The sequence below is a fragment of the Leuciscus leuciscus genome (assembly GCF_965113295.1).
Source record: "Leuciscus leuciscus genome assembly, chromosome: 3".
NCBI lineage: Eukaryota > Metazoa > Chordata > Actinopteri > Cypriniformes > Leuciscidae > Leuciscus > Leuciscus leuciscus.
Genome location: NC_138727.1, coordinates 64,849,718 through 64,872,694, shown reverse-complemented (window position 1 = coordinate 64,872,694; position 22,977 = coordinate 64,849,718). Strand labels below are relative to the sequence as shown.

The 22,977-nt window shown below is 39.5% G+C and overlaps 2 protein-coding genes across 2 annotated transcripts in view; one reads left to right on the top strand and one right to left on the bottom strand.

Moving 5' to 3' along the window:
• Positions 1–22,977, top strand: part of LOC309495384 (NACHT, LRR and PYD domains-containing protein 3-like) — a 211,012-nt gene that overhangs the window by 111,754 nt on the left and 76,281 nt on the right. The gene's annotated exons all lie outside the window — the stretch shown is intronic.
• Positions 703–16,764, bottom strand: LOC309495432 (uncharacterized protein). The gene is made up of 4 exons (XM_082165220.1): positions 16,066–16,764; positions 15,400–15,567; positions 14,874–15,282; positions 703–2,850 (listed from the first exon to the last, which is right to left on the bottom strand). The coding sequence occupies exons 2-4, from the start codon at positions 15,565–15,567 to the stop codon at positions 1,790–1,792; spliced, it is 1,638 nt and encodes a 545-aa protein (XP_082021346.1). The 5' UTR covers positions 16,066–16,764; the 3' UTR covers positions 703–1,789.

Below are 22,977 nucleotides of genomic sequence, written 5' to 3'. Positions count from 1 at the left end.
TTATCAAAACTATAACAGATTAAAAACGAATTTAAGCATGGCTGATACAAATGAAGGTTTTCAAATAAAATATTTTTTATTAAACAATGACAGACAACAAAAATGTGTGCTTGTGTGTGTGAACAAGAAAAACAAAAACCAGGGGCAGGTGATCCATGAAACAGACAGGACTGGTGATGGCCATAACAATCCTAAAGGTCCAGCATTGTTCTCACAAGCCGCTTCACTCAAGACAATAATAACATAATGAAAAGTTAGTATATCCCAAAAAATTTAATTAAATAAAAGTTGCTATAAAGGTGGTAGCGATTCATTACCGAACTCTTAGCTGACGAAGTCGCGCTAGCTAACTAACGTTAGCTAGCAGGCAGTGCTTGAAAATTGGTTGAAACAACCAACATAAAATATAAATAATTACGCTGTGCATGTACAAATGAAGACCAGTATAAGCATCGCAAAGGGCCTCTGATACAATATAGACAGTTGACAATTCAAAAGAGGTCGATATTTCGGCAACTTAACTCTGGAACAACTCGACGCGCAGCAATGTAAGTGAATGGTGTCCAACGCCCAAATGACAGTGTTTGGAACTATTCCGATCTTCAAATCCCGGAAGTAGGCGGTTAAAAGCGCCGCCATTATTTACAACGGAGGTCTATGGGAGTGTCGCAACTCTCTCTCTCTATGGCTCTGTTGCTACCCATAGGCTTCCATAGACAGGAGAAAGCGTGCGCAGATCAGAGGCGCGCTGTAAATTAGGTTACATGTTCCAGACGCTCTCGGTTTGAAATAAATGCTGTTCTTCACTTTCTGTTGATCTGTGAATCCTGAAAAAACACTGTATGTCAGATTCCACACTTCTTTAAGCAGCACAAGTATTTTCAACTGTGATAAGCAGCAAATTCTTGAACAGTAAATCAGCATCTATTTCTGAAGGTTCCTGTGACACTGAAGACTGGAGTAAAAGCCAATAAAATGGAGATTTGACTGAAAATACATTTGAATATTCAAATAGAAAACAGTGATTTTTGCATTGGAATAATATTTCACAGTATTATTGTTTTTGCTGTTTATTACTGCAGCCCCTCCAGCAGAACACAGGCAAGAAGAAATGAAGCAGGCCAGTCACAAACACACACTCCCCGAGACAAACAGAGAAATACAATAAACTTACATTTTTAATTGCATTACACTGCTTTATTGTAAATTAAATTGTATTGTACGTTGTTATGGCAATGGGCATTTTTGCATTCGACATCCGCGCTGTACACGGTAGACCAATCACAACAGACTAAGCTGTCAGGCCAATCAGAGAAGAGTAGCTTGCGGAAAGGAGGGATTTAGAGAGATTGATTCATCTGACGAGTCGTTTGAGAGTCATTGAAAATGTGGTGATGTGCAAATGTATATTATGAGACAGTGAAACCATTTTTTGACCTTTGATGCAGGTAAACCTGTTGTAGGAGACTCCAAAACAACATTAGGAAACTTTAAAATAGCATAATAGGAGCAGCTGTCCAGTAAAACACCCAGATTTTTCACATATGGCCTAATATAAGGTGCTAAGACAGAGATTTAAGTTTGGTCTCCTTTGGACATTCTAGTTTTAGGTATTTTACAACCATAACGTCCCTGTAACACTGCAAGGTGGGTTTTTTTGACACAACCTAAAAATAATGACATGATGAAGCTATGATGATTCTGGAGCGGCGTGTTTCTTCTGGTGAGTCTGAAAAACCCATTTAAAAGAGAATCTCTCGCCACAGATGGAGCAGCGGTAAGGTTTCTCTCATGTATGCATTCGCTCATGGATCTTCAGGTCACTTTTTGTCACAAAAGTCTTGTCACAAAGTGAGCATTTAAAAGGTTTTTCTCCTGTATGAGTCTTCTTGTGTATTTGTAAGCTACTTGAATTAGTAAAACTCTTCCCACAATCACCACAGTGATACGGTTTCTCTCCAGTGTGAACTCTGATGTGAACTTTGAAAGAAAATGGACTAGCAAAGCTCTTCCCGCAGTAGGAGCACAGGTACGGTTTCTCTCCGGTGTGAGTCCTCTCATGGGATTTCCAGTGAGTCGAATGATAGAAACGTTTCTCACAGTGTGAACACTGATATGGTCTGTCATCAGAATGTATTTTTTGGTGTAACTTCAGAGAACCGGAGTTTGTAAAGGTTTTCTCACATTCACTGCACTGATACGGCCTTTCACTGGTGTGTGTGAGTAGATGTTTCTTCAGACTGGTTCGGGATTTTAAGCTCTTCTCACAGACGGGACACTGATACGGTCTCTCATTGGTGTGTGTGAGTAGATGTTTCTTCAGACTGGTTCCGCATTTGAAGCTCTTCTCACAGACGGGACACTTGTATGGACTCTCAATGCTATGTGTGAGTTGATGGCTCTTCCAAGCGGATCTCTGGTTGAAGCTCTTCTCGCAGTGAGGACACTTGTACGGCTTTTCACCAGTGTGGATTCTCTTATGCATTGTAAGATGTTGTTTGGTGCGGAAATACTTGTCGCACTCGCTGCAGTGCAAAGTCTTTTCACTGTGTGTCTTTATATGAGCTCTCATATTATAAGGAGTGGTGAAAAAATCCTTCCCGCACTGTTCGCAGCGAAACTCCTTCTTCTCGCTGTGCTCTTTTGAATGACGTTTCTTCTCTTCTGCCGTAGGAAAGCTGATGTTGCATCTCCTGCAGGTGAAGTCTTTCAGTTCTTTGCGTTTTCTCTCACTTTTTGCTAAATGACCCTGTTTGCTGAATGTTTTTCCACAGGAGAAACTCTTCACTGTCTGTCGCTCTTTGGATGTAGAGGCAGTTTCTCCATCAGAAGATGAACCAGCGATGTCTTCTGAAAGGAGCAAAATGGGCATTAAATATAGAACTTTTATACTAAAGCTGAATGATCAGTCAAAATAAAATTGTGTTGGATCAAAGAGCAGATCGGACAGAGATGATTTGTTCAAATGGAACAATCTAGGACCATAAATGAAGTGGGTAGCATCTAAGCTAACTAACCAACTCCACCGCTGTAAACAACAAACCCTTGTAAGATTCCACTTAAAGGTGCAGTCTGTAAGAATGACAACTAGTGGTCGAAATAGGTACTGCATTGCAATTCTAAATATCGGAGATCATCGTTTCTCCCGCCACCTGCTCCTCAGACTCGATGACGTTCACACAAGTTGCCAGTTTGAGCACACGCAACAGGAACGAGCGCAATGGACAATACCTGGAAACGCACATTTCAAAGTAAAATAACTGGCTGTAGAAGTGTTTTTCAGAGAAATGATTATGTGAACTTAACATGTTTCCTCAATATATGCAAACATATTATGACATTTCTATGTAGAGTGAAAAAGTTACATACAGCACCTTTAAGATGTCAACTTTGGGCAGTTTGTAAAAGATAGATTGGTTTGGATAGGGCATAGCTTGAGCCCACGAGGAAAATACCAAGGGTTGTTTGACCACCCAAGACACCTTTGGGCCTTATCATACCCTTAATAATCCTTATCATGGATTGCTCCTGTCTGTCTGTCTGCCTTGCTGCTGAGTGGTTTGCATCTGTATGCTCCGTATCGCTTTCTGTTTTGAATCTTTATTTACTATCATTCCTTTGTTGTTTATATTGCTAAATATAACTTACTCATCACCACGCATTAATCTGATATCGCTACCTTCAATCTAAATCGTTATCGCTAGCACAATACGCTAGTAATTCGCTAGCCTGTTAACGTGCCATCCGTGCCTGCAGTCTTTATTTATTTTTTCTCGTGCACGCTCGTGCCATTCGTGCCTGCCGTCTTTATTTTTTCGCTGACGCCTTTTACGAGTCCATCAAACAACTGTGGTGAGTAGGATCAGTCAACAAACACGGTGAGTCATGTCTTCTCTTATTGTCACATGCACTTCGTATCACATGTATAGTATTAGCCTTCTCTGTCAGCACAGAGGGCTTTTCATGTGATAAATGCAGGGAAGTAGTCAGGCTGACGGAGAAGATTTCAGAACTAGAGACACGCATCCAAATTTAATTGAGGATAGTAAGAGTGCAAGGGCTTTAGATACTGCTTTGGATGCGACTAGCTTAGTGAACTCTGTACATTGTTCGGTTCCGGCTGTAGAGCTCACGCAGCAGGGCAACTGGATGACCGTGAGACGCTGTAGTCGCGGGACAAAACACTGCTCTTCCGTTCCGACTACCATAACAAATAGATTCTCCCCACTCTGTGAAACACCCACTGTGAATCCTGTTGAATGTGCCCTAGTTATTGGTTATTCTATCACACAGAATGTGAAAATAGAGACACCAGCCACCATAGTCACATGTTTGTTGGGAGCCAGAGCGCCTGACATCAAAGCAAATTTAAAAGTGCTGGCTAATGCTAATCGTAAATTCAACTTTGCCAGTCAGAGATCACTAAAATTAACGTTAAAGAGGTGTGTGAACTCGCAAGTACGATGTCAGGCACTGTAATTTGCTCTGGCCCCATTCCTGTTCGCAGGAGTGATGAGATACTTAGTAGATTGTCCTCACTCAATGGCTGACTGTCTAAGTGGTGTCCGCAGAATAATATAGAATTCATAGATAGGGCTCGGACGGTTGAAAACCAAGAAATTCCCGCGGTATAGCGGTAAACCGCTTTAAACCTCAACCCCCTCCCCACCCTCCCCCTCCCCCAGTTTTTTTTTTTTTTCTGCGACGTTGCAGCTGGAACAACAAATGGATAATTCACCTGGAAACAAGAACGTTCAAACTGTGAACATACAAGTGTATTCTTTGACAAAGATTGTTAGTAACTCAGTAGCCTATGTATTTTTAATAATGTTTAAATGGTGTAATATTTGTGAATTTGATTATGTAGCCTACTTATCCATTTACTTGCAAGTGCCGTCAAGATTACTCTCTGGTGCTGTGCACTTGCCGCAACTCCGCGAGGGTTGACAAACACGGTCTTCACGTGAGAGAATTGTGTTAACCCCCTGAGGTCGGCTGTATCGCCGGCGATACCAGCTCGCTTTTTTTTTATCAGTGTAAAAGAAACTCATAAATACTCTGTTGACTTTGATTTTCCATAGGAGTTTCATACATCAATCGATTCTGTTAAATGTGTATTATTTTTTGTGTATACTCACAATAAAAACAAAGTGTTGTGCTTTTTGCCAAATAAAGAAAAATAAACACGAAGCGAGTTCTGCCTTCTCTCTGCCAGTGAAGTCCATTCTGAAACGCGTCCGAAAATGAACAATAACTCAGCGAATACTCAGTCAAACAGGCATACAGACACACAGGCATGAAGCTTGAATTATCTTCTTTTAAATGAAGTAATTTATATAAAAAACAAATATTCTCATCTTGTGAAATCTGTATTAAAAGAGAGCGATTCCAGTCGAGCTCATCTCAGCTCATTACGTTTTAATCTGCCCCGCCCACGGAGAGCGCGCGCTATTCAAACGCAAATGACTGAGACGATCCCATACAAACTGTGAACGCCCACATATCAGCTCGAGAAAACACATCAAGTTTATTCAGATCAGTGTACTTGTCTACACTCTCTCGCAGCGCTGTGAGGAATAATAAGAATGGAAAACGTACCTCAGAAGTGCTGGTATTTCGAGGAGCAACGGATGAAATACTGTAGTACGTTTTTTTTGTCATTCTCAAGTAAATCGCGTTTCTGTGTGAATGAATAAACGGCAGAGATGCGCTGTTTACCACAACTCGCAAAAAGACGGTTTAAATTTGAATTGCGTTTCTGTGTGTGAATGAATGATCTGCTTTTAGCAAACTATTTTGCCATACTGAGTAAAAATCGACTGAAATATGTTGAAATAAAATGTATTTGTACAAGCAACGTATTAAACTGCAAATTAACATTTATATTCCTTATAATAAAAACGAAAGACCTATGTTACAGACAAATGAAAGACAACATTACGTTGATTAGTTTTGGATAGATTACACATTTTTACTGTAAAATATCTGCCACCTCAAATAAGCTTTTGTTTGCCAATTTTTGCTAATATGTTAAATATAGTATGTTTTGTCAATGTAGGCTATATTCGAAGTAATGAATCCTTAACTTTGAAATATGTATGATAAAATGTATACTTTAGTTTTTACAAAGAAAGATTACACTTCAATTGTTGTTGTAATTGTAACCTTTTTAATAAAAAATATATATTTACAAGGTAGATGTAAACAAATTTTAAAAGGTAAATATAAGCCTTTTCTTTAAATAATTTTTATTGTGTTTTATTATTGACAAATTTGGGGAGAGGATACATATTCCAAAACTGAAAATACAGTATGAGAATTAACTGCACAATTACTAGACATGTTTTCCTTGGATATTATACAATTTGCAAGCAAAATTTGTTAAAAAAAAAAAAAAAAAAAAAATTGACATGCTTCCAACTGTGAACCAATTTGGTAGAATATATATATATATATATATATATATATATATATATATATATATATATATATATATATATATATTAGGGCTGGGGGAATTAACGCGTTAATCTTTGCGATTAATTTGAAATGTTTAACGCGTTAAAAAAAAATAACGCAATTGACGCAGCACTTTTTTTTTTTGCCTCGTTTTAATGATTTCCTGTTGCGTCTGCTATTAAAAAGGCCGAAATATGCCGTCCCGCCCCTCCATGTTCGGCGGTCAGGTTTCATTCTCGGGCAGCTTTCATGAGCGGGTCTTTTCCGCTCGGTATGTGCGTCGCGCTCTGTGCTCCGCGCGCACGCGCGCGTGAGTGTGTGTGTGTGTCGGTCGGTCGGCGCGCTCTGTGCTCCGTGCGTGCGTGTGTGCGTGTGTGTGTGTGTCGGCTCGCTCTGTCGTTAATGGCCCAGCAGCGGCGAGCTCTCCGTTCCGTGTGTGTGTGTGTGTGTGTGTGTGTGTATGTGTGTGTGTGTGTGTGTGTGTGTGTGTGTGTGTGTGTGTGTCGGCGGCTCTGTCGTTAACGGCCCAAAGGCTTCAATCATGTACTAAGCACTGGAAAAGTAAAGTCCACTCAAGTAACGTGAAATTTCTCTGTTGACTTCTGTTTGCTGAGCTGGTATAGCCATGCTGGGCAACAATGGTAAAATGACCTGCTCTGATCACATGCTCTGGTAATAATAGCTTTGTAGGACTATATTTTGTTTTAATAATTAATAAAATAATAATAATAATAATAATAATCTGTTAAATTGATTATGTTGATTGATTATTGAAAAAGAATAATATATTGATATATTGATGTTTAATATTTTAATATAGGGCTATTTTCTGTTCCCTTTTTTTCCTGTGTTGTTTAATTAGGTGATTCTAAGTTTAAATATTGATGATTACAAGCTTGGGGGAAGCGCAATTAATTGCAATTAATTACAGAAATTGTGCAATTAATTAGTTATTTTTTTTAATCGATTCCCAGCCCTAATATATATATATATATATATATTGCTCTTGCATTCTTTCTTGTGGCTATAGGTGACACACCTGAATGAATGGCTCATTAAGTATGCGGGCCCCATTGTCTCCTCAGGTGTGAATCACTACATATGCATGATGCTGTTGAATGGTTGACGCCCCTTGCGCATATTGCCTTTACAAACAAAAAGTGCTTTACAAGATTTAAATCAATGTATTGTGTTATGTGAATGATAAGGGCAGGATGATTTTCACATCATTTTGAAGAAAAAACTCTAGGCAATGACATCCATTAGTCAAAAGTCTTATTGTCACATATTTAGTATGTGTTTTGTGGCCTTATTTCAGAAAATTTAGTTTTTAGTTTTTTCAATAACCATGCATAAACATTATTCTCTCAAAAATACAAACATGTACATGCATGTTGCTCACATATTATGGTAGCCCTGTTTGTGCTAAATAGACTGTAATTATACCTTTGCCATTAATATGTTTATAAGCAACTGAAAAAAGCACAAATGTCAGGGCATGTCAGAACATCTCAAGGACCCCAAAAACCCCTCAGACCCCAGAGGGTTAAATAAGCACGTGCAATAAAAAGCTGAGGTCCTGCTTTTGGGGCTTCAAATTATAGGCTATAAGACATTTGCAATATAATTGGGAGTCTGCACAGGGTGTTTATTTTTAAATTGACTTTTTTGGCTTGGACGCGGCATCTGTCGAAAATAGACCAGGCGCCTATCTTTAGCGAAGCGGCGCGGAGAGACGCTTCTGAAACGCGCCGCGTCGTGGCTGGTGTAAACACAAGCATTGACTAGAGTGGGCGCGATCAGCTCCGGTTGCTGCGTCGCAGCCGTAACGCGCCACAGAGTGTAAATAAGGGGTTATAGTCAATAGCCTACGAATGGAATGTTATTATGTGTCATGGAACATTGCGCTCCCCAACTTGCGAAAGGTCGGATTTGCTCCATCTTTTGATAAGTTTTGTTTAGAAAACCTTGAATCCATGTAAGACACAATGTTATGTATGACAATGTAGACACAATCCATGTCATTAGAATCATTGAATCCATGTCATTAGACACAACGTGAACACATGTGAAGGCCAGTGTTTATTTTATTTTTATTTTTTGCGGTGATGAAGGTGATGAGCTCAGACCCGCGGTAGGCGTCACGTGACCGCGGTATTGCGGTAACCGTCCCAGCCCTACTCATAGACAATTGGAAAAGTTTTTGGGGCAGACCTGACCTGTTGAAAAGAGATGGTATTCATCCCTCCTGGGATGGTGCTGCTCGTCTCTCTAGTAATATGGCACATAGTCTTAGAGCTCAAACATGAATTGAGGCCCAGGTCAGGAAGTTGACAGACTGGCTAAACCGACCATCTGCTAGCTGTCTCACGTCACCAAGGTCAGATAAATCCCATCATATAGAGACTCTTTCACCTAGATACCATCTTATGAGACTCAGAGACAGTGTCTGTTCCCCGAATTAGGAAATACAATAAACTCCCAAACCCATTTCAGGGTATTAATTGATGTTCAACAAATAAAAAACAGATATAATACGGATGAACAAATGATAAAGCTCGGGTTGCTGAATATTCGATCCCTTACTTCAAAACCACTTATTGTTAATGAGAGGCGAGATGACGACAGCGCTGCGACGTCGAAGTCATTATTAAACATTGCAAGATGGCTATGGATTAACACCAGTGGTTTGAAACGGCTTTGGCCGCTACAATGAAAGATTTAGACTTTTTCTCTAAAAGAGGAACAGAAGACGGCGCTCAAATCGTTCCTTTGCAAGAAGGGTGTTTTTACTGTTTTGCCGACCGGATACAGTAAGAGTATAATCTACCAGTTAGCTCCACTGGTAGCTAAGCGATAATTTGTTGTGATTGGTCGTAGTGTTATCCAATTGCGTGCAGTGAGATTTTCAAATGCATGCTTGGTGCCGCCCCTAGAGCTGGCCGATTTTCATTAGTCGACGCCAGACCATTAATCTATTAGATTTAGGTCTGGATTTCCAGGCTAGTAATTTATAGTAATATCTTCAGAATTACTAAGAAGTCTAGTTTCAAATATAATTATTTTGAAGTGTTGGTGCTTAATGTAACACTATCTAGTGTAAATGATTCGTCACGTTTGAGATTTGTGCTGGCTACTGTATACAGGCCACCAGGGCACCATACAGACTTTATCAAAGAATTTGCTGACTTTCTATCAGAGTTAGTATTGGCTGCAGATAAATTCCTAATTGTTGGTGATTTTAATATAAATGTAGATAACGAAAAAGATGCATTGGGATTGGCATTTAAAGACATTCTGAACTCTATTGAAGTTAGACAACACGTGTCAGGACCTACTCATAATCACTCGTAATCATACTCTAGAACTAATATTATCACACGGAATAAATGTAGATGTCGTTGAAATTCTGCAGCAGAGCGATGACATCTCAGATCATTATCTAGGCTTGTGTAAACTTCATTTAGCCAAGGCTGCAATGCCGATATGTTACAAATTAGGGGTGTAACGATACACAAAACTGACGGTTCGGTACGTCCCACGGTTTTGACGTCTCGGTTCGGTTCGGTTCGGTTCATTTAGGTGGAGTGGGGGGTTTAGAAAGCTAAAATTGTTTTTGTTTTTAAACAGATAATTTAATTAACAAATTGTGTCCTTGTCTTTAAATTAATTCAATTACAAGTAAACGTTTCGCAAGGATAAAACTAATTATCTGCTAATGCTGTAAACTATATAGGAGCCCTTACTTGCACATTACTATAACATTAAAGCTTAACAACAGAGCCAAGACTTTTAGCCTAAATTCAGTTGCTATTTATTTTTAGATATAATAATAATCAACACTCAAGTAACAAATTGTATGAAAACATGTAAACTGCACATAAGGCAGTTTTTACATTAACATATGTTTTTACTCTAATTTATTATTGAAATATAATAATTTACACAGTTGCTGTCATTTTCATGACAGATATTTTAAACATACATAAAATAATCAAGATGTCATTAACAGGTTAAGTAAAATATAATATATAGGCTAATATAGTGCATTTATTTAGTGAAAGAGTTCATTTCCTTAGCAAACCAACAAGCTGTGGACACTGAATGACTTGCCTGAGGTAAATAAAGCTATGTGAAAAAAGAAGCGTTTTATTGACATATTTCCGCTGTTGAAACACTGACTGAGCGATTACACGAGTTATGATGCCTTTCAGTAAGTATACTGTATCTTTCAACATACCTTCAGGTGTCCATTCATGTTTATTCTGTAACTGAGGAAGAGAATCGCGTTTACTCGCGCTCCGCGCTGCCGCTTGAAATGAGGAGCCTAGTAGCCTACGGTGATCTGTCACGCCACATCAAAGAGCGCCAAAACGACATTTAATGTTTGAATTTCGTCATCAAATAGACAGAATTTGAAAGATTACACCTTGCTTATTATCGAATGTAACAAAACACTGAGCTTATTGCGATTAAATGTGGTTAATGGTGGTTAGGCAACGCTGTATTCGTTGTGTACACATAAGACATGAGGTCCAATGAGCCGGGACAGCAGGGGGCGGGGCAGCAGGGGGCGGGGCGGGCGTGTTCGGTACGCCATGAGAGTATCGCGATTCGTATCGTGGGTGGTGTATCGCGGTTTTTCGGTTCGGTTCGAATATCGTTACACCCCTATTACAAATATGTTAGACCTATCACTTCTGCCACTAAAGATTGCTTTATTAATAATCTTCCTGATCAGTTTCATCATCTCAGGATCCCAGATAGCCTAGAAGAACTCGATATTGCGACAGAAACTTTTAACTCTCTCTTTTCCACCACTTTAGACACAGTTGCTCCTTAGCGCTTAAAGAATATTAAAGAAAATAGTCCAACGCCGTGGTACAACGAGCACACTCGGGCCCTTGAGAGAGCAGCCAAGAAAAATGGAGCGCAACTGGAAGAAACCAAAACTAGAGGTATTTCGCATTTCATGGAAAGTGAGCTCGATTTCATGCAGAGAGGCTTTAAAAGCTGCTAGATCTGCTTATTTTTCAACCCTATTAGAAGAAAATAAACAAAACCCTAGGTATTAATTTGAAACAGTGGCTAAACTAACGAAAAAGAAAGCTTCAAGCCCAGACGTTTCCAAGCACCACAGCAGTAATGACTTTATGAACTTCTTTACTAACAAGATTGATAATATCAGGGAGAAAATTATAACTATGCAACCGTCTACTACAGTATCGCATCAGACAGTGCTTGTAGTCTCCTTGAGGAAAAATTATTCATTCATTGCTATAGGAGAGGAAGAATTGACTAAACTCGTTAAATCGACAACATGTATGTTAGACCCTATTCCGACTAAGCTACTGAAAGAGATGCTTCCAGAGGTCATAGAACCTCTTCTTAATATCATTAATTCATCTTTGTCATTAGGATACGTACCAAAAACGTTTAAGCTGGCTATGATTAAAGTCAAGTCAAGTCAAGTCAAGTTTATTTGTATAGCGCTTTTCACAATACAGATTGTATCAAAGCAGCTTCACAGTATTAAATTAAAATAATACAACAAAGTTTGTTTCAAGAGGAATTTATTGATTGATAAAATTAAATTAAATATCCCCAAAATATCCCCAACTGAGCAAGCCAAAGGCAACAGTGGCAAGGAACCGAAAAACTTCATCAAGTGACCTAATGGTGTCCTAAAACTCCATCAGGTGACCTAATGGAGAAAAAAAAACCTTGGGAGAACCCAGGCTCAGTCGGGGGCCAGTTCTCCTCTGGCATTTATGAGCTAGAGGCCGGATTGTAGTTTGAACTGTAGGATTATATGAATGCCTGGCTGAAGAGATGCGACTTTAATCTAGTTTTAAACTGGGAGAGCGAGTCTGAGCAACGAACAGTATCAGGAAGACTATTCCAGAGTTTTGGAGCCAAATGTGAGAATGCTCTCCCTCCTTTGGTGGTTCTGGATATCCTAGGTATGACCAAAAGCCTTGAATTTAGTGATCTTAAAGAGCGCGATGGATTATAGGGTGATAAAAGATCCGTTAAATAGACTGGAGCTAAGCCGTTTAGGGCTTTATAGGTCAGTAGCAATACCTTGTAATTAATACGGAACTTTATAGGTAACCAATGCAGTGATGATAAAATCGGTGTTATATGATCATATTTTCTTGATCTAGTAAGAACTCTAGCGGCGGCATTTTGGACTAACTGTAGCTTGTTTATTGAGGATGCAGGACAACCAGCTAATAAAGCAATGCTTTATTAGCTGGTTGTCCTGCATCCTCAATAAACAAGCTACAGTTAGTCCAAAATGCCGCCGCTAGAGTTCTTACTAGATCAAGAAAATATGATCCGGAATAAACCGGTTCTTAAAAAAACACAACTTGATCCTACAGAATTAGTCAATTACAGGCCGATCTCGAATGTACCTTTTCTGTCAAAGATATTAGAAAAAGCAGTATCTTCACAACTATGTTCCTTTTTTAGCAAGAAATGATATCTACGAAGATTTTCAGTCAGGATTTAGACCGTACCATAGTACTGAGACTGCTCTCGTTAGAGTAACAAATGATTTGCTCTTATCATCCGATCGTGGTTGTATCTCTCTATTAGCGTTACTCGATCTTAGTGCTGCATTTGATACTATCGACCACAACATTCTTTTAAATAGACTCGAAAATTATGTTGGCATTAGTGGAATTGCACTAGCATTGTTTAAATCATACTTATCTGACTGTTATCAGTTTGTAGCAGTAAATGAAGAGATGTCTCATCGATCACAAGTTCAGTATGGCGTACCACAAGGCTCAGTACTAGGACCGCTGCTGTTCACTCTGTACATGCTACCATTAGGAGATATCATTAGGAAGCATGGCATTAGTTTTCACTGTTATGCTGATGATACTCAGCTCTATATCTCTTCAAGCCGCGACAAAAATGACCAATTCACAAAATTAATGGAATGCATAGCTAATGACTAGTAATTTCCTACTACTTAACTCTGAAAAAACAGAGATTTTAATTATTGGACAAAAAAGTTCCTCATGTAATAACCTAGAATAACCTTGTCCTGCACGCTTAATAAATAAATTACAGCTAGTCCAAAACGCAGCAGCTAGAGTTGAGCGAGCTCTTAACGCATTATAGTCCTTCATGTCTATTGCGATCTTAAAATTCCGGCTATCAATATCATATCCGACTGCTGGCGGTAGATCCTTTTCCTATATAGCACCAAAACTTTGGAACAGTCTTCCTAACATTGTCCGGGAAGCAGACACACTCTGTCAGTTCAAATCTAGACTAAATATACACATATCTTTGGCCTAGCGTACACATAACACATTATACACTTCTATACTTCAATGTTAGGCTGCATAGTTTAGGTCAGCCGGAACCCGGAAGACTTCCCATAAATCCTGATGAACGTCTAAGGATGGCGTCTACGCAGATATTAGTCTCTCGGTTTATCCCGAAGTTTACCGCAGTCCGCTGGATCCAGGCTGTATCCAGATCTGATGAAGGACCTACGCCTGGACACGACGACAACTCAGTCCTGAAGTGTCAACGCTGTAAAAAAAGTGTAAAACGCTGTCGTTTTATCTGTAGAGAGTCCCCACGTAGCTACGCGGACGCGCTAACTAACATCGGTGTTTGTGCAGAGGTTTGCGCAGAGATAACTGATAATCTTTTGCACCTTGGAACCTATTTCCGGGAGTGCGTTCTCTAGCCACCAGGCACTGTTTTGTGCGAATGGGCGGCCGGAGTGCATTGAGGGTTTTCTATTAGAACGGTGTCGTGTAGCGGCCCCAAAGTTAATAACTAATGATCTGATCTTCGCAACGGAAGTGAATCAATCAATTAAAACTAACTTTAGCTGGACAATAACTTTATCCTAGAGCTGCTGTAAAGCCAAAACAATCTCTGTTATTGTAATTTCCTACTATCACTGTAAAGCTGCTTTGAAAAAATTATATTGTTAAAAGCGCTGTATAAATGAAGGTGACTTGACTTGAGGCCACAGTGACACCTTGTGGTGGACCAAACAATATGTACAGGAGAAAAATTACTTAAGAGATGGCCAATATGGCCACAATCTTATATCATGGTTTAAGTTACCCTAACTATATATACAATATACTGTATGTGTACAATATAATTGCAGAAAAAATAACATAATGCCCAGAGATAAGTTGATCCAAATTGTGATGTGTGTTATCAAACTTTTAAGGCTGTCATTTAAATAAATACATATATTGATATTTTATCACTGGGATATTTTACACAGCTGCAGCTCACAAAATGCCATTCTTAGTGTCTTAATGAACTGGCAGAATTCGCTACAAAAGCTGCTCCACATGAATTTCTACAATTTAATACTAATTCTGTTACTTCAGCATATCTGGTCATAAAAGAAAGAAACATACCTGCAGGAACAAAGTCATCATCATCAACATCATCATTCTGATCTTCATCCTCATCCTGAACATCATCATCAGCATTATCATCATCATTATTCTGATCTTCATCCTCATCATCATCATTATTCTGATCTTCATCCTCTTCCTCATGGCTCTGTTGTTGTTCCTCTGCTGTGGTTTCTTCTCCTCGTCTCTCTATCAGGTTCCTGCAGTCCTCCAGTTTGACGGAGCACATCTTCATCTGCTGTTCTCCAGCGTTACAGTCAGAGGTTTGATCAGCGGATCCATGATCCTGAGCGTCAGAATAACAGAGGAAACTGCGTTTGAGCTCTGAGTCCTGTGTGTCTCTGGCTCTGCAGACTGAATCCTGAGCTTCTGTCCCATCAGTCACACACACTGAAACCTTCTCCAGATCCTGACAAACACATCATAGATCAACACAAATAAACAACAACCAGTTGATATTAGCCTCATTACTGAAGCAAACTTTGGTTTGATTGAGCTGAAGGATGAAATGATGAGCTGCTCAAACCTCTCTGTTGGGTTTGTCTCCTCTTTCTCTCAGCTTTGCCTCCAGTGACGCCACCTCTTTCTTCAGCTGACAGATTTCAGTGATGAAATCCTCAATATCCAGCATGGACAGATCAGTTCCTACTGATTTACAGCAGATCACATCCATCTGTGCTCTCATGGTCAACATCTGAAGACAAACATAATTATTTCATGAGGAATTTGTAATGAACTGACACTGATTTAAACTCAAAATAGCCTATTTCAGAGAATATTCATTTCAGATTTAAGTGTTTAGGAGCATTTATGTTTAGTTTCAGTATTGAGCCAGCACTGTGCAGGGATATTATCAAATAGTATATGACAATATTACATGTATTACTCATTTAGTAATATAATAAACATGATATTGTCAGATTTCTACTCATTTCACCCAAAATCGTGAATCTAGCATTGAAAATTACCCACTGTGTTGGTATAGTAACTGTTTACTACAAATATCATGGTTAAAACATGGTTACTGGAGAAAAACATGACGTCATTTGTTATACTGTAGCAACACCATAGCTATTTTTCATAAGCTAAGTTAGCGTGGAAAAGCTAAATTTAAGTTAATTAAAAACTAGACACATAAAAATAACAAGCCAACAGCTAAAACGCATATATATGTAGAACAGATTAAACTCACCGTCTGAGAGCTCCAGTCTTTCCTTCTTCAGTGGTTTTACCAGTAGACTAAATAACGTCACAGCGCCTCCTACAGTACGAGCGATGGAGTAAAAGAGTAGAGGCTTCACCAAACCTAATTTCTCTGATTAAAAATACAATTGTATTTCAGTGGCGTTACTAATAGACGAATATACTAACATATGTTTTATGGAATTATTAAATAAAGACGATTGTTAAACAAATGTTAGTCACTCAGCCTTTCTGTGGAAAACAAGCGCATGCAGTAAACATTATATAAAAAAAATATTTTTGAAGACTGGGGTAAGGGCCAATCAAAAGCTGCTTTGACTCATAAAAAAAAATAAAAAAATTTAAATTAGATTTAATAGAAAACAGTAATTTCAAATGATAATATTTCACAATATTACTGTGTTTGCTGTTTATTACTGTACCCCCTCCAGCAGAACACAGACAAGAAGAAATGAAGGCCAGTCACAAATACACTAACGATACAAGGCTTAATGCAAATGGGTGAAGTGTCCCTTTAATACAAATATGTTTAAAACACAGTAAAACATGAGGATATTTGTTATGGTGGTTATTTTTCATAAGCTAAGTGGGGAAGAATAAGCTTAATTTAAGTTCATTAAAAAGACAGACAAATAACAAGCAATCAGCTAAACCGCATAAATAATGTAAAACAGATTAAACTCACCGTCTGAATGCTCCAGTCTTTCTTTCTTCTGTGGGTTTATGGACGAGAGCGATGGAGTTGGAAGATAAGGAGGAGATCCGACTGGATAGAAGATACGAATACTATCATATTTTTTTACCTGATAATTAGATAAAAACATCGATAAACGAATGTTTTTCAGTCAGCGGTAAATCAAAATGACGTTAATTGAATTACGCGAGTTCGCGGCTTTCTGCAGTAGCACCTCAATGCAGTACACGAGATCCGGGGGGCGGAGTTGGATCCAGATATAAGGGGTGGAGATTGGTAGGTTTAGGGGTGGGTTTAGGGATCAGGCGGTGGAGATGGGTAGGTTTAGGTAAGGTGGGAGGAGTTGGATCTGGATCCGACTCCTCCCCATGGATTTCATGTTCTGCAGTGAGGACCATCTCGCTTTCTGTGGAAGACAGGTATGGAAGCTTATGGGTAGCAATATTCAATTTGAAATGTAAAATGCAAAATGACAATGCAATATGTAAAATGGAAATGCATTTCTGTATTTCAATTTTAATTTTCCCATACATTTGTGCAACGTTTGGTGCAAAATGAAAATGAAAATTCAATTATAAATTTACATTTGCCATTTCATACACTAGTTTTAATATGTAATTTGAATCCATATTTTAACGCTTTATAAGTTGCAAAATTAAAATTAAAATGTATTACAGAAATGATTAGATATGTTTAACATGTTCAAGCACAAACTGTGGCAAAATTGTAATTTAAATGTTATTTTTTCTTAATTGCATTTACACTCACAGTTAAGACACTTAAGTTAATTTCCATTAAGTGTCCCGCAATGAATGTAGCAAAATTCAATGTGCAATTTGAAAATGCATTCTGAGCCGATCACGTGCCCGTCCCGTCCCGCCCTGTCAATCACTGCGTGAAGTTTGCCCCGCCCCCAACCCAATGCAAAACGTCGGCAAACTAGTCCACATTCACCCAAAATAGAGTAGACTTATATGTTTGTTTGCGCGCGATAAACGTTTATTTTGTGCTGCTTCGGTTTCTTAAATATTAAAATAATATTTATTGGTCATTCTGAGGTCACTCAGCCCCCCTACCTGCTCCACATTCACCCAAAATAGTCTCGTTTGTTTGTGCCGGTTAAAGTTTCGTGTGCTGCTTCGTTGTTTAAAATATTAGACACTGAATCGACCTGCTCCACATTCACCCAAAAAAGGCTAGGTCGATGAATTTGACCCGTCAGATTCCGTGACCATGTAGCCTACATATGTATTAATACCTTATCAATATGCTTTATAGAATGGAAAGGGACATGTCTGCCTCATATTTTATGATTATACAGCTGAATAAACAGAGATGGTCACACATCACATTCGTCACTTTATTGAACATTACAGTCAGTTATAAATAAATAAAGAGCGGTCACATTTTTCGGTAGCTAAGTTATTAATACCGAATACCAACGTACGGAGCTTTGTGATCTCAGAGTAATAGGTGTTGAAGCCATTTCTATGGAAGTAAAAATATTTTAGTTTATTTTGTAAAACCTGAGAAAACCTGTGTTGCAAATAAAACGTAGAAATTGGAATGTAAACAGTTAACCAGTGATTTAGTATAATGTAATTTGATTGGCTGTTAGATTTAGTATGAAAGAAATAGTACCCGCGAAACAGTCAGAAGCCACTGGACTTTGGAGCAACACAGTCTTTTGACCTACACGTAATTGTACATTTAATTTGTAAGAAAAGTAAATATCCTAAGTTTTAATTTTTTATGTTTTTGAGATTCATAATTAAACCGTCAAACGAAGAACTCTGGATTCAAGACTTTTATTTGACGTTTCGTGTTGAGTACAAAAGAACTTTGAAGTCCTAAGCTAGTGAGTCAGCTTGCTGCGCTCACAACCAAGTCAAAAGACTGCTCGACATAGTTAAAATATCGAGTGAAAGAAGATTGCTCGACGAATCCGAAAGACGAGCCGCGTGAGAAGATCGCAAAAAAAAAAAAGATGCGCTCGCGCGTGATGACGGCGACCTAATCGACTGGGCCGACATTCTCTGGCTTATCTGAGGGAAACTCGCTAGCGGATGATAAAGATAACAGACCAATACGGACGAAAACTACATTGCAGCTCAAAAAAGACAGAAAGAAAGTCAGAGGTAGCCTACCTGCATTGTGAGTCGGCTGAATGAAACTTTCCCTGGAACAGGTCTGATATTTTCTTCATCGTCTAAAAGTGACAGTAAGTGCTCTCTGGATATTTCGTTCTGAAAGTCATAGAGCTTTACATAAAGAAATCTTGCACATCAGTGACTCTTTTAAACGAGTGTTTATAAGAAGATTAGAAGCTGTACAATAGGAATTGTGACAGTTTTCTGTGTGAAGATTTTAAAGTGACATGACATGGCAGATGAAAGCGCAGCTGCATGTGTTGATCAAAAGAGGGCGCCAAAGCCCACATTAAAGGCTGTAGAGGAGAAACTACAAAGGCTGAAAGGAGAACGCAAGGGAAAGTTGGCACAAATAACCAAACAGAAGAATGAAGGAAATTGAAGGAAAATGAACACAATGTTAATCTCATTAAAGATGAAACATTGCTAAGGTTTGAAAGATGCGTAAGAGAGTATGAACGGATTAATGAAGAATTGTGTGAGTTAATAGATGAAGATGATAAGAAAGCGGATCAAGATGCTTTCAAGAACAGATATTCGGAATTTCAGCAGTTAATAGAAAACACAAACAAATGGATTGCAGATGTCTTAAAAGATGAAGAAGATGCTATTAAGCCACATGATAGTGTGTCTAGAGCTAACTCCGTGGTAAGCCACACTTCCAGTACTAATTCTGCAATGCTGAGAATTAAAGCTGAACGTGAAGCACTGTTGGCAAGAGCTGCAGCAATAAAAAAGAGAGAAGCAATAGAGCAGGAAGAAATTCGCTTGAGAATTAGAAAAGAGGAATTAGAGCTTGAAACTGAGCTTGCTGCTTCAGATGCCAAACTAAAGGTGTACGAAGATTTTGAAGATGCTCAGGAATCTAAATATGATTTATTAGAGCCACCTTTAGGACCCAGATTTGAACCCATGCGTAGACAAGAAAAGAACAGTGTATCAGCTGATAAGACATTCCTTACATTCAATCCAAAGCCAGCTCAAGTTGGTGCTTCAGAGAGAAGAAAGTCGTTGTCAAGGTTTGATGTTGTCAGCAGCACGCCACATCTTAATCCTCATGATCACACTGATTCTTCTACAGATAGCCTGCACGAAGTGCTACAGTGTCAAAATGAAGTCACCAAGATGCTCATTAAACAACAGAGTTTGTCTCAACTGCCTCAAAGAGACATACCCACATTTACAGGAGATCCTATGACTTACAGATCTTTCATAAGGGCATTCGAGCATGCTATTGACAGTAAAACAGACAGTCATCAAGACCGGCTGTACTATCTTGACCAGTTCACGAGTGGAGAGCCACTTGACCTCGTTCGGAGCTGTGAGCACATGAGACCTGACAGAGCTTATAAAGAAGCCAGAGAACTGCTTGATCGTCACTACGGAGATGAAATGGCCATCGCTACAGCTTATATCAAGAAGGCTATGGAATGGCCTCAGATAAGGCCAGAAGATAGAAAAGGATTGAATGCTTTTGCTTTGTTCTTAGTAGGATGTTGTAACACAGTGAATGATGTGGACTATATGGACGAAATGAACAATCCTACCAACATGAAGTCCATTTTATCCAAACTTCCATTCAAACTGAAAGAAAGATGGAGAAGTTACGCTTATGACATTCAAGAAAGAACAAGAAAAAGAGCCAGATTTCCTGATTTAGTGGAATATGTGCACCGTCAAGCAAAGGTTGCCAATGACCCGCTGTTTGGAGACATCCTGGACTCCACTTCAAGTAATCAGAACAACTCAAAAAAGCAACCAAGCATTAGAAAAAGTGAGTCTAAAAGAAGCAGCTTTGCTGTGAATGTGTCTGCTACTGAAAATAATGTCAGTAAAAGCCAACCTGAAAAGAAACCTTTTGCAGTCAAGTCAGCAAGTGTCTTTCAAAGTCCCTGTCTTTACTGCCAGAAGAACCATGCACTAAATGTGTGCAACAAGATTCGAGAACAGCCATTGAAAGAAAGAATTCAGTTCTTGAAAACGAACGGTCTTTGTTTTGGGTGTCTGACGGCAGGTCATTTGTCCAAGGACTGTAAAAAAAGGGCCTCTTGTCCAGATTGTTCATTCAAGCACCCAGCTATCTTGCACATTGTTAAAGAAGATGCTTCATCAAAGAACAACAGTGCAGATGACAGCTCACAAAGTACAAGTGAAGTCACAAGTGCTCTCGTGTCTGCAGGGTGCAGAAGAGGTGACCATACTGGGGCCGGGAGTAGTGAGTGTATTCTTCCCATCGTACCTGTGCAGATAAAACACAAGAAAGACACAAAGATAATCAAGACCTATGCTTTCCTGGATCAAGGAAGTACAGCGACTTTCTGCACTGAAGAATTGGCAAAGAAGTTGAATATGCGAGGTAGAAAGACAGAGTTCCTGCTTCGTACTATAACGCAAGAACAGAAAGTGAATAGCTATGAACTTACTGATTTGGAGGTGTGTGGCTTAGAGGAGCAAGATTACATTCAGCTTCCCAATGTGTATACTCAGCCAGATATACCTGCAAAAAAGGCCAACATCCCACAGAAGAAAGATTTGGAGAAGTGGTCTTACCTGAGTCGAGTCCATCTCCCAAAACTTGAAGCAGAAGTTGGTCTGCTCATCGGTGTCAACGCGTACAAAGCCATGGAGCCATGGGAGATCATTAATAGCCAGAACGACGGACCATATGCTGTGAAGACAGCTCTAGGCTGGGTTGTCAATGGGCCAATCAGCAGATGCCAAGAGAAGGAATCAGATGATGGCAAAAGACAAAGTTTCCTTGTCAACCGTATTTCTTTGATTAGCGTTGATGACATGCTGATAAAGCACTACAATGCAGATTTTCCAGAAAGAAGATGTGACGACAGACGAGAACAGTCGCAACATGATAAGAAGTTCATGCATACAGTGACAACATCAGCCCAGCTCGTGAATGGTCACTTCCGCATCAAGTTGCCTTTGAAGGATGACAAGGTGAAGATGCCGTGCAACCGTGGTATTGCTGAACAGAGGCTTAACTCTTTGAAAAGGAAGTTCAATAGGAATGCAGATTTCTTTCAAGAGTACAAGGCTTTTATGGACAACATACTGGAAAAAGGCTATGCAGTAAGGATTCCAGAAGAACAGTTGATTCGCAGTGATGGAAGAGTATGGTTCATTCCACACCATGGGGTGTACCATCCAAAAAAGAAGAAACTCAGAGTCGTCTTTGACTGTGCAGCAACTTACCAAGGTGTATCGCTAAATGACCAGTTGTTGCAAGGGCCTGACCTAACTAACACCCTCATCGGAGTGTTGCTGAGATTCAGACAGGAGCATGTCGCCATGATGGCAGATATCGAGTCCATGTTTTACCAGGTGTGGATTCCAGACACGGACACAGATATGCTACGCTTTCTCTGGTGGCCAGATGGTAATCTGAATGTGGAAGCAGAAGAGTACAGAATGTGTGTGCATCTGTTCGGTGCTACATCATCCCCTAGTTGTGCGTCATATGCATTAAGAAGAACAGCAGAAGATGCAGCATCAAAGAGTACCCCTGAAGCCACCCAGACAGTCCTCAAGAACTTCTATGTGGATGACTGTTTGAAGTCAGTAGCCACAGAAGACAAAGCCGTTGCTCTTGCGAGAGAGCTGATGACGTTGTGTGCCAGTGGTGGTTTCCATTTGACTAAGTGGGTCAGCAACAGCAGAGCCCTGTTGGGATCTATTCCTGACCACGAACGAGCGGCTGAAGTCAAAGATCTCGATTTGGAGTATGATGAGTTGCCAGTGGAACGGGCATTAGGCGTACAGTGGTGCACAAGTTCTGACAGCTTCAGGTTCAAAATATATCTGCCGGACAAGCCATGCACCAGACGGGGCATTTTATCTGTAGTCAGTTCAGTGTATGACCCAATGGGTTTTTTGGCACCACTCCTACTACCTATCAAGCTAATTTTAAGAGATCTCTGCCAAGAGAAGAAAGGTTGGGATGAAGAGATCAACGAAAAATCATGCCGGACATGGATGAAGTGGCTGACAGACTTAGACAAGCTTTCAGAACTCAGTCTGAACAGATGTTTCAAACCCTCTGCAT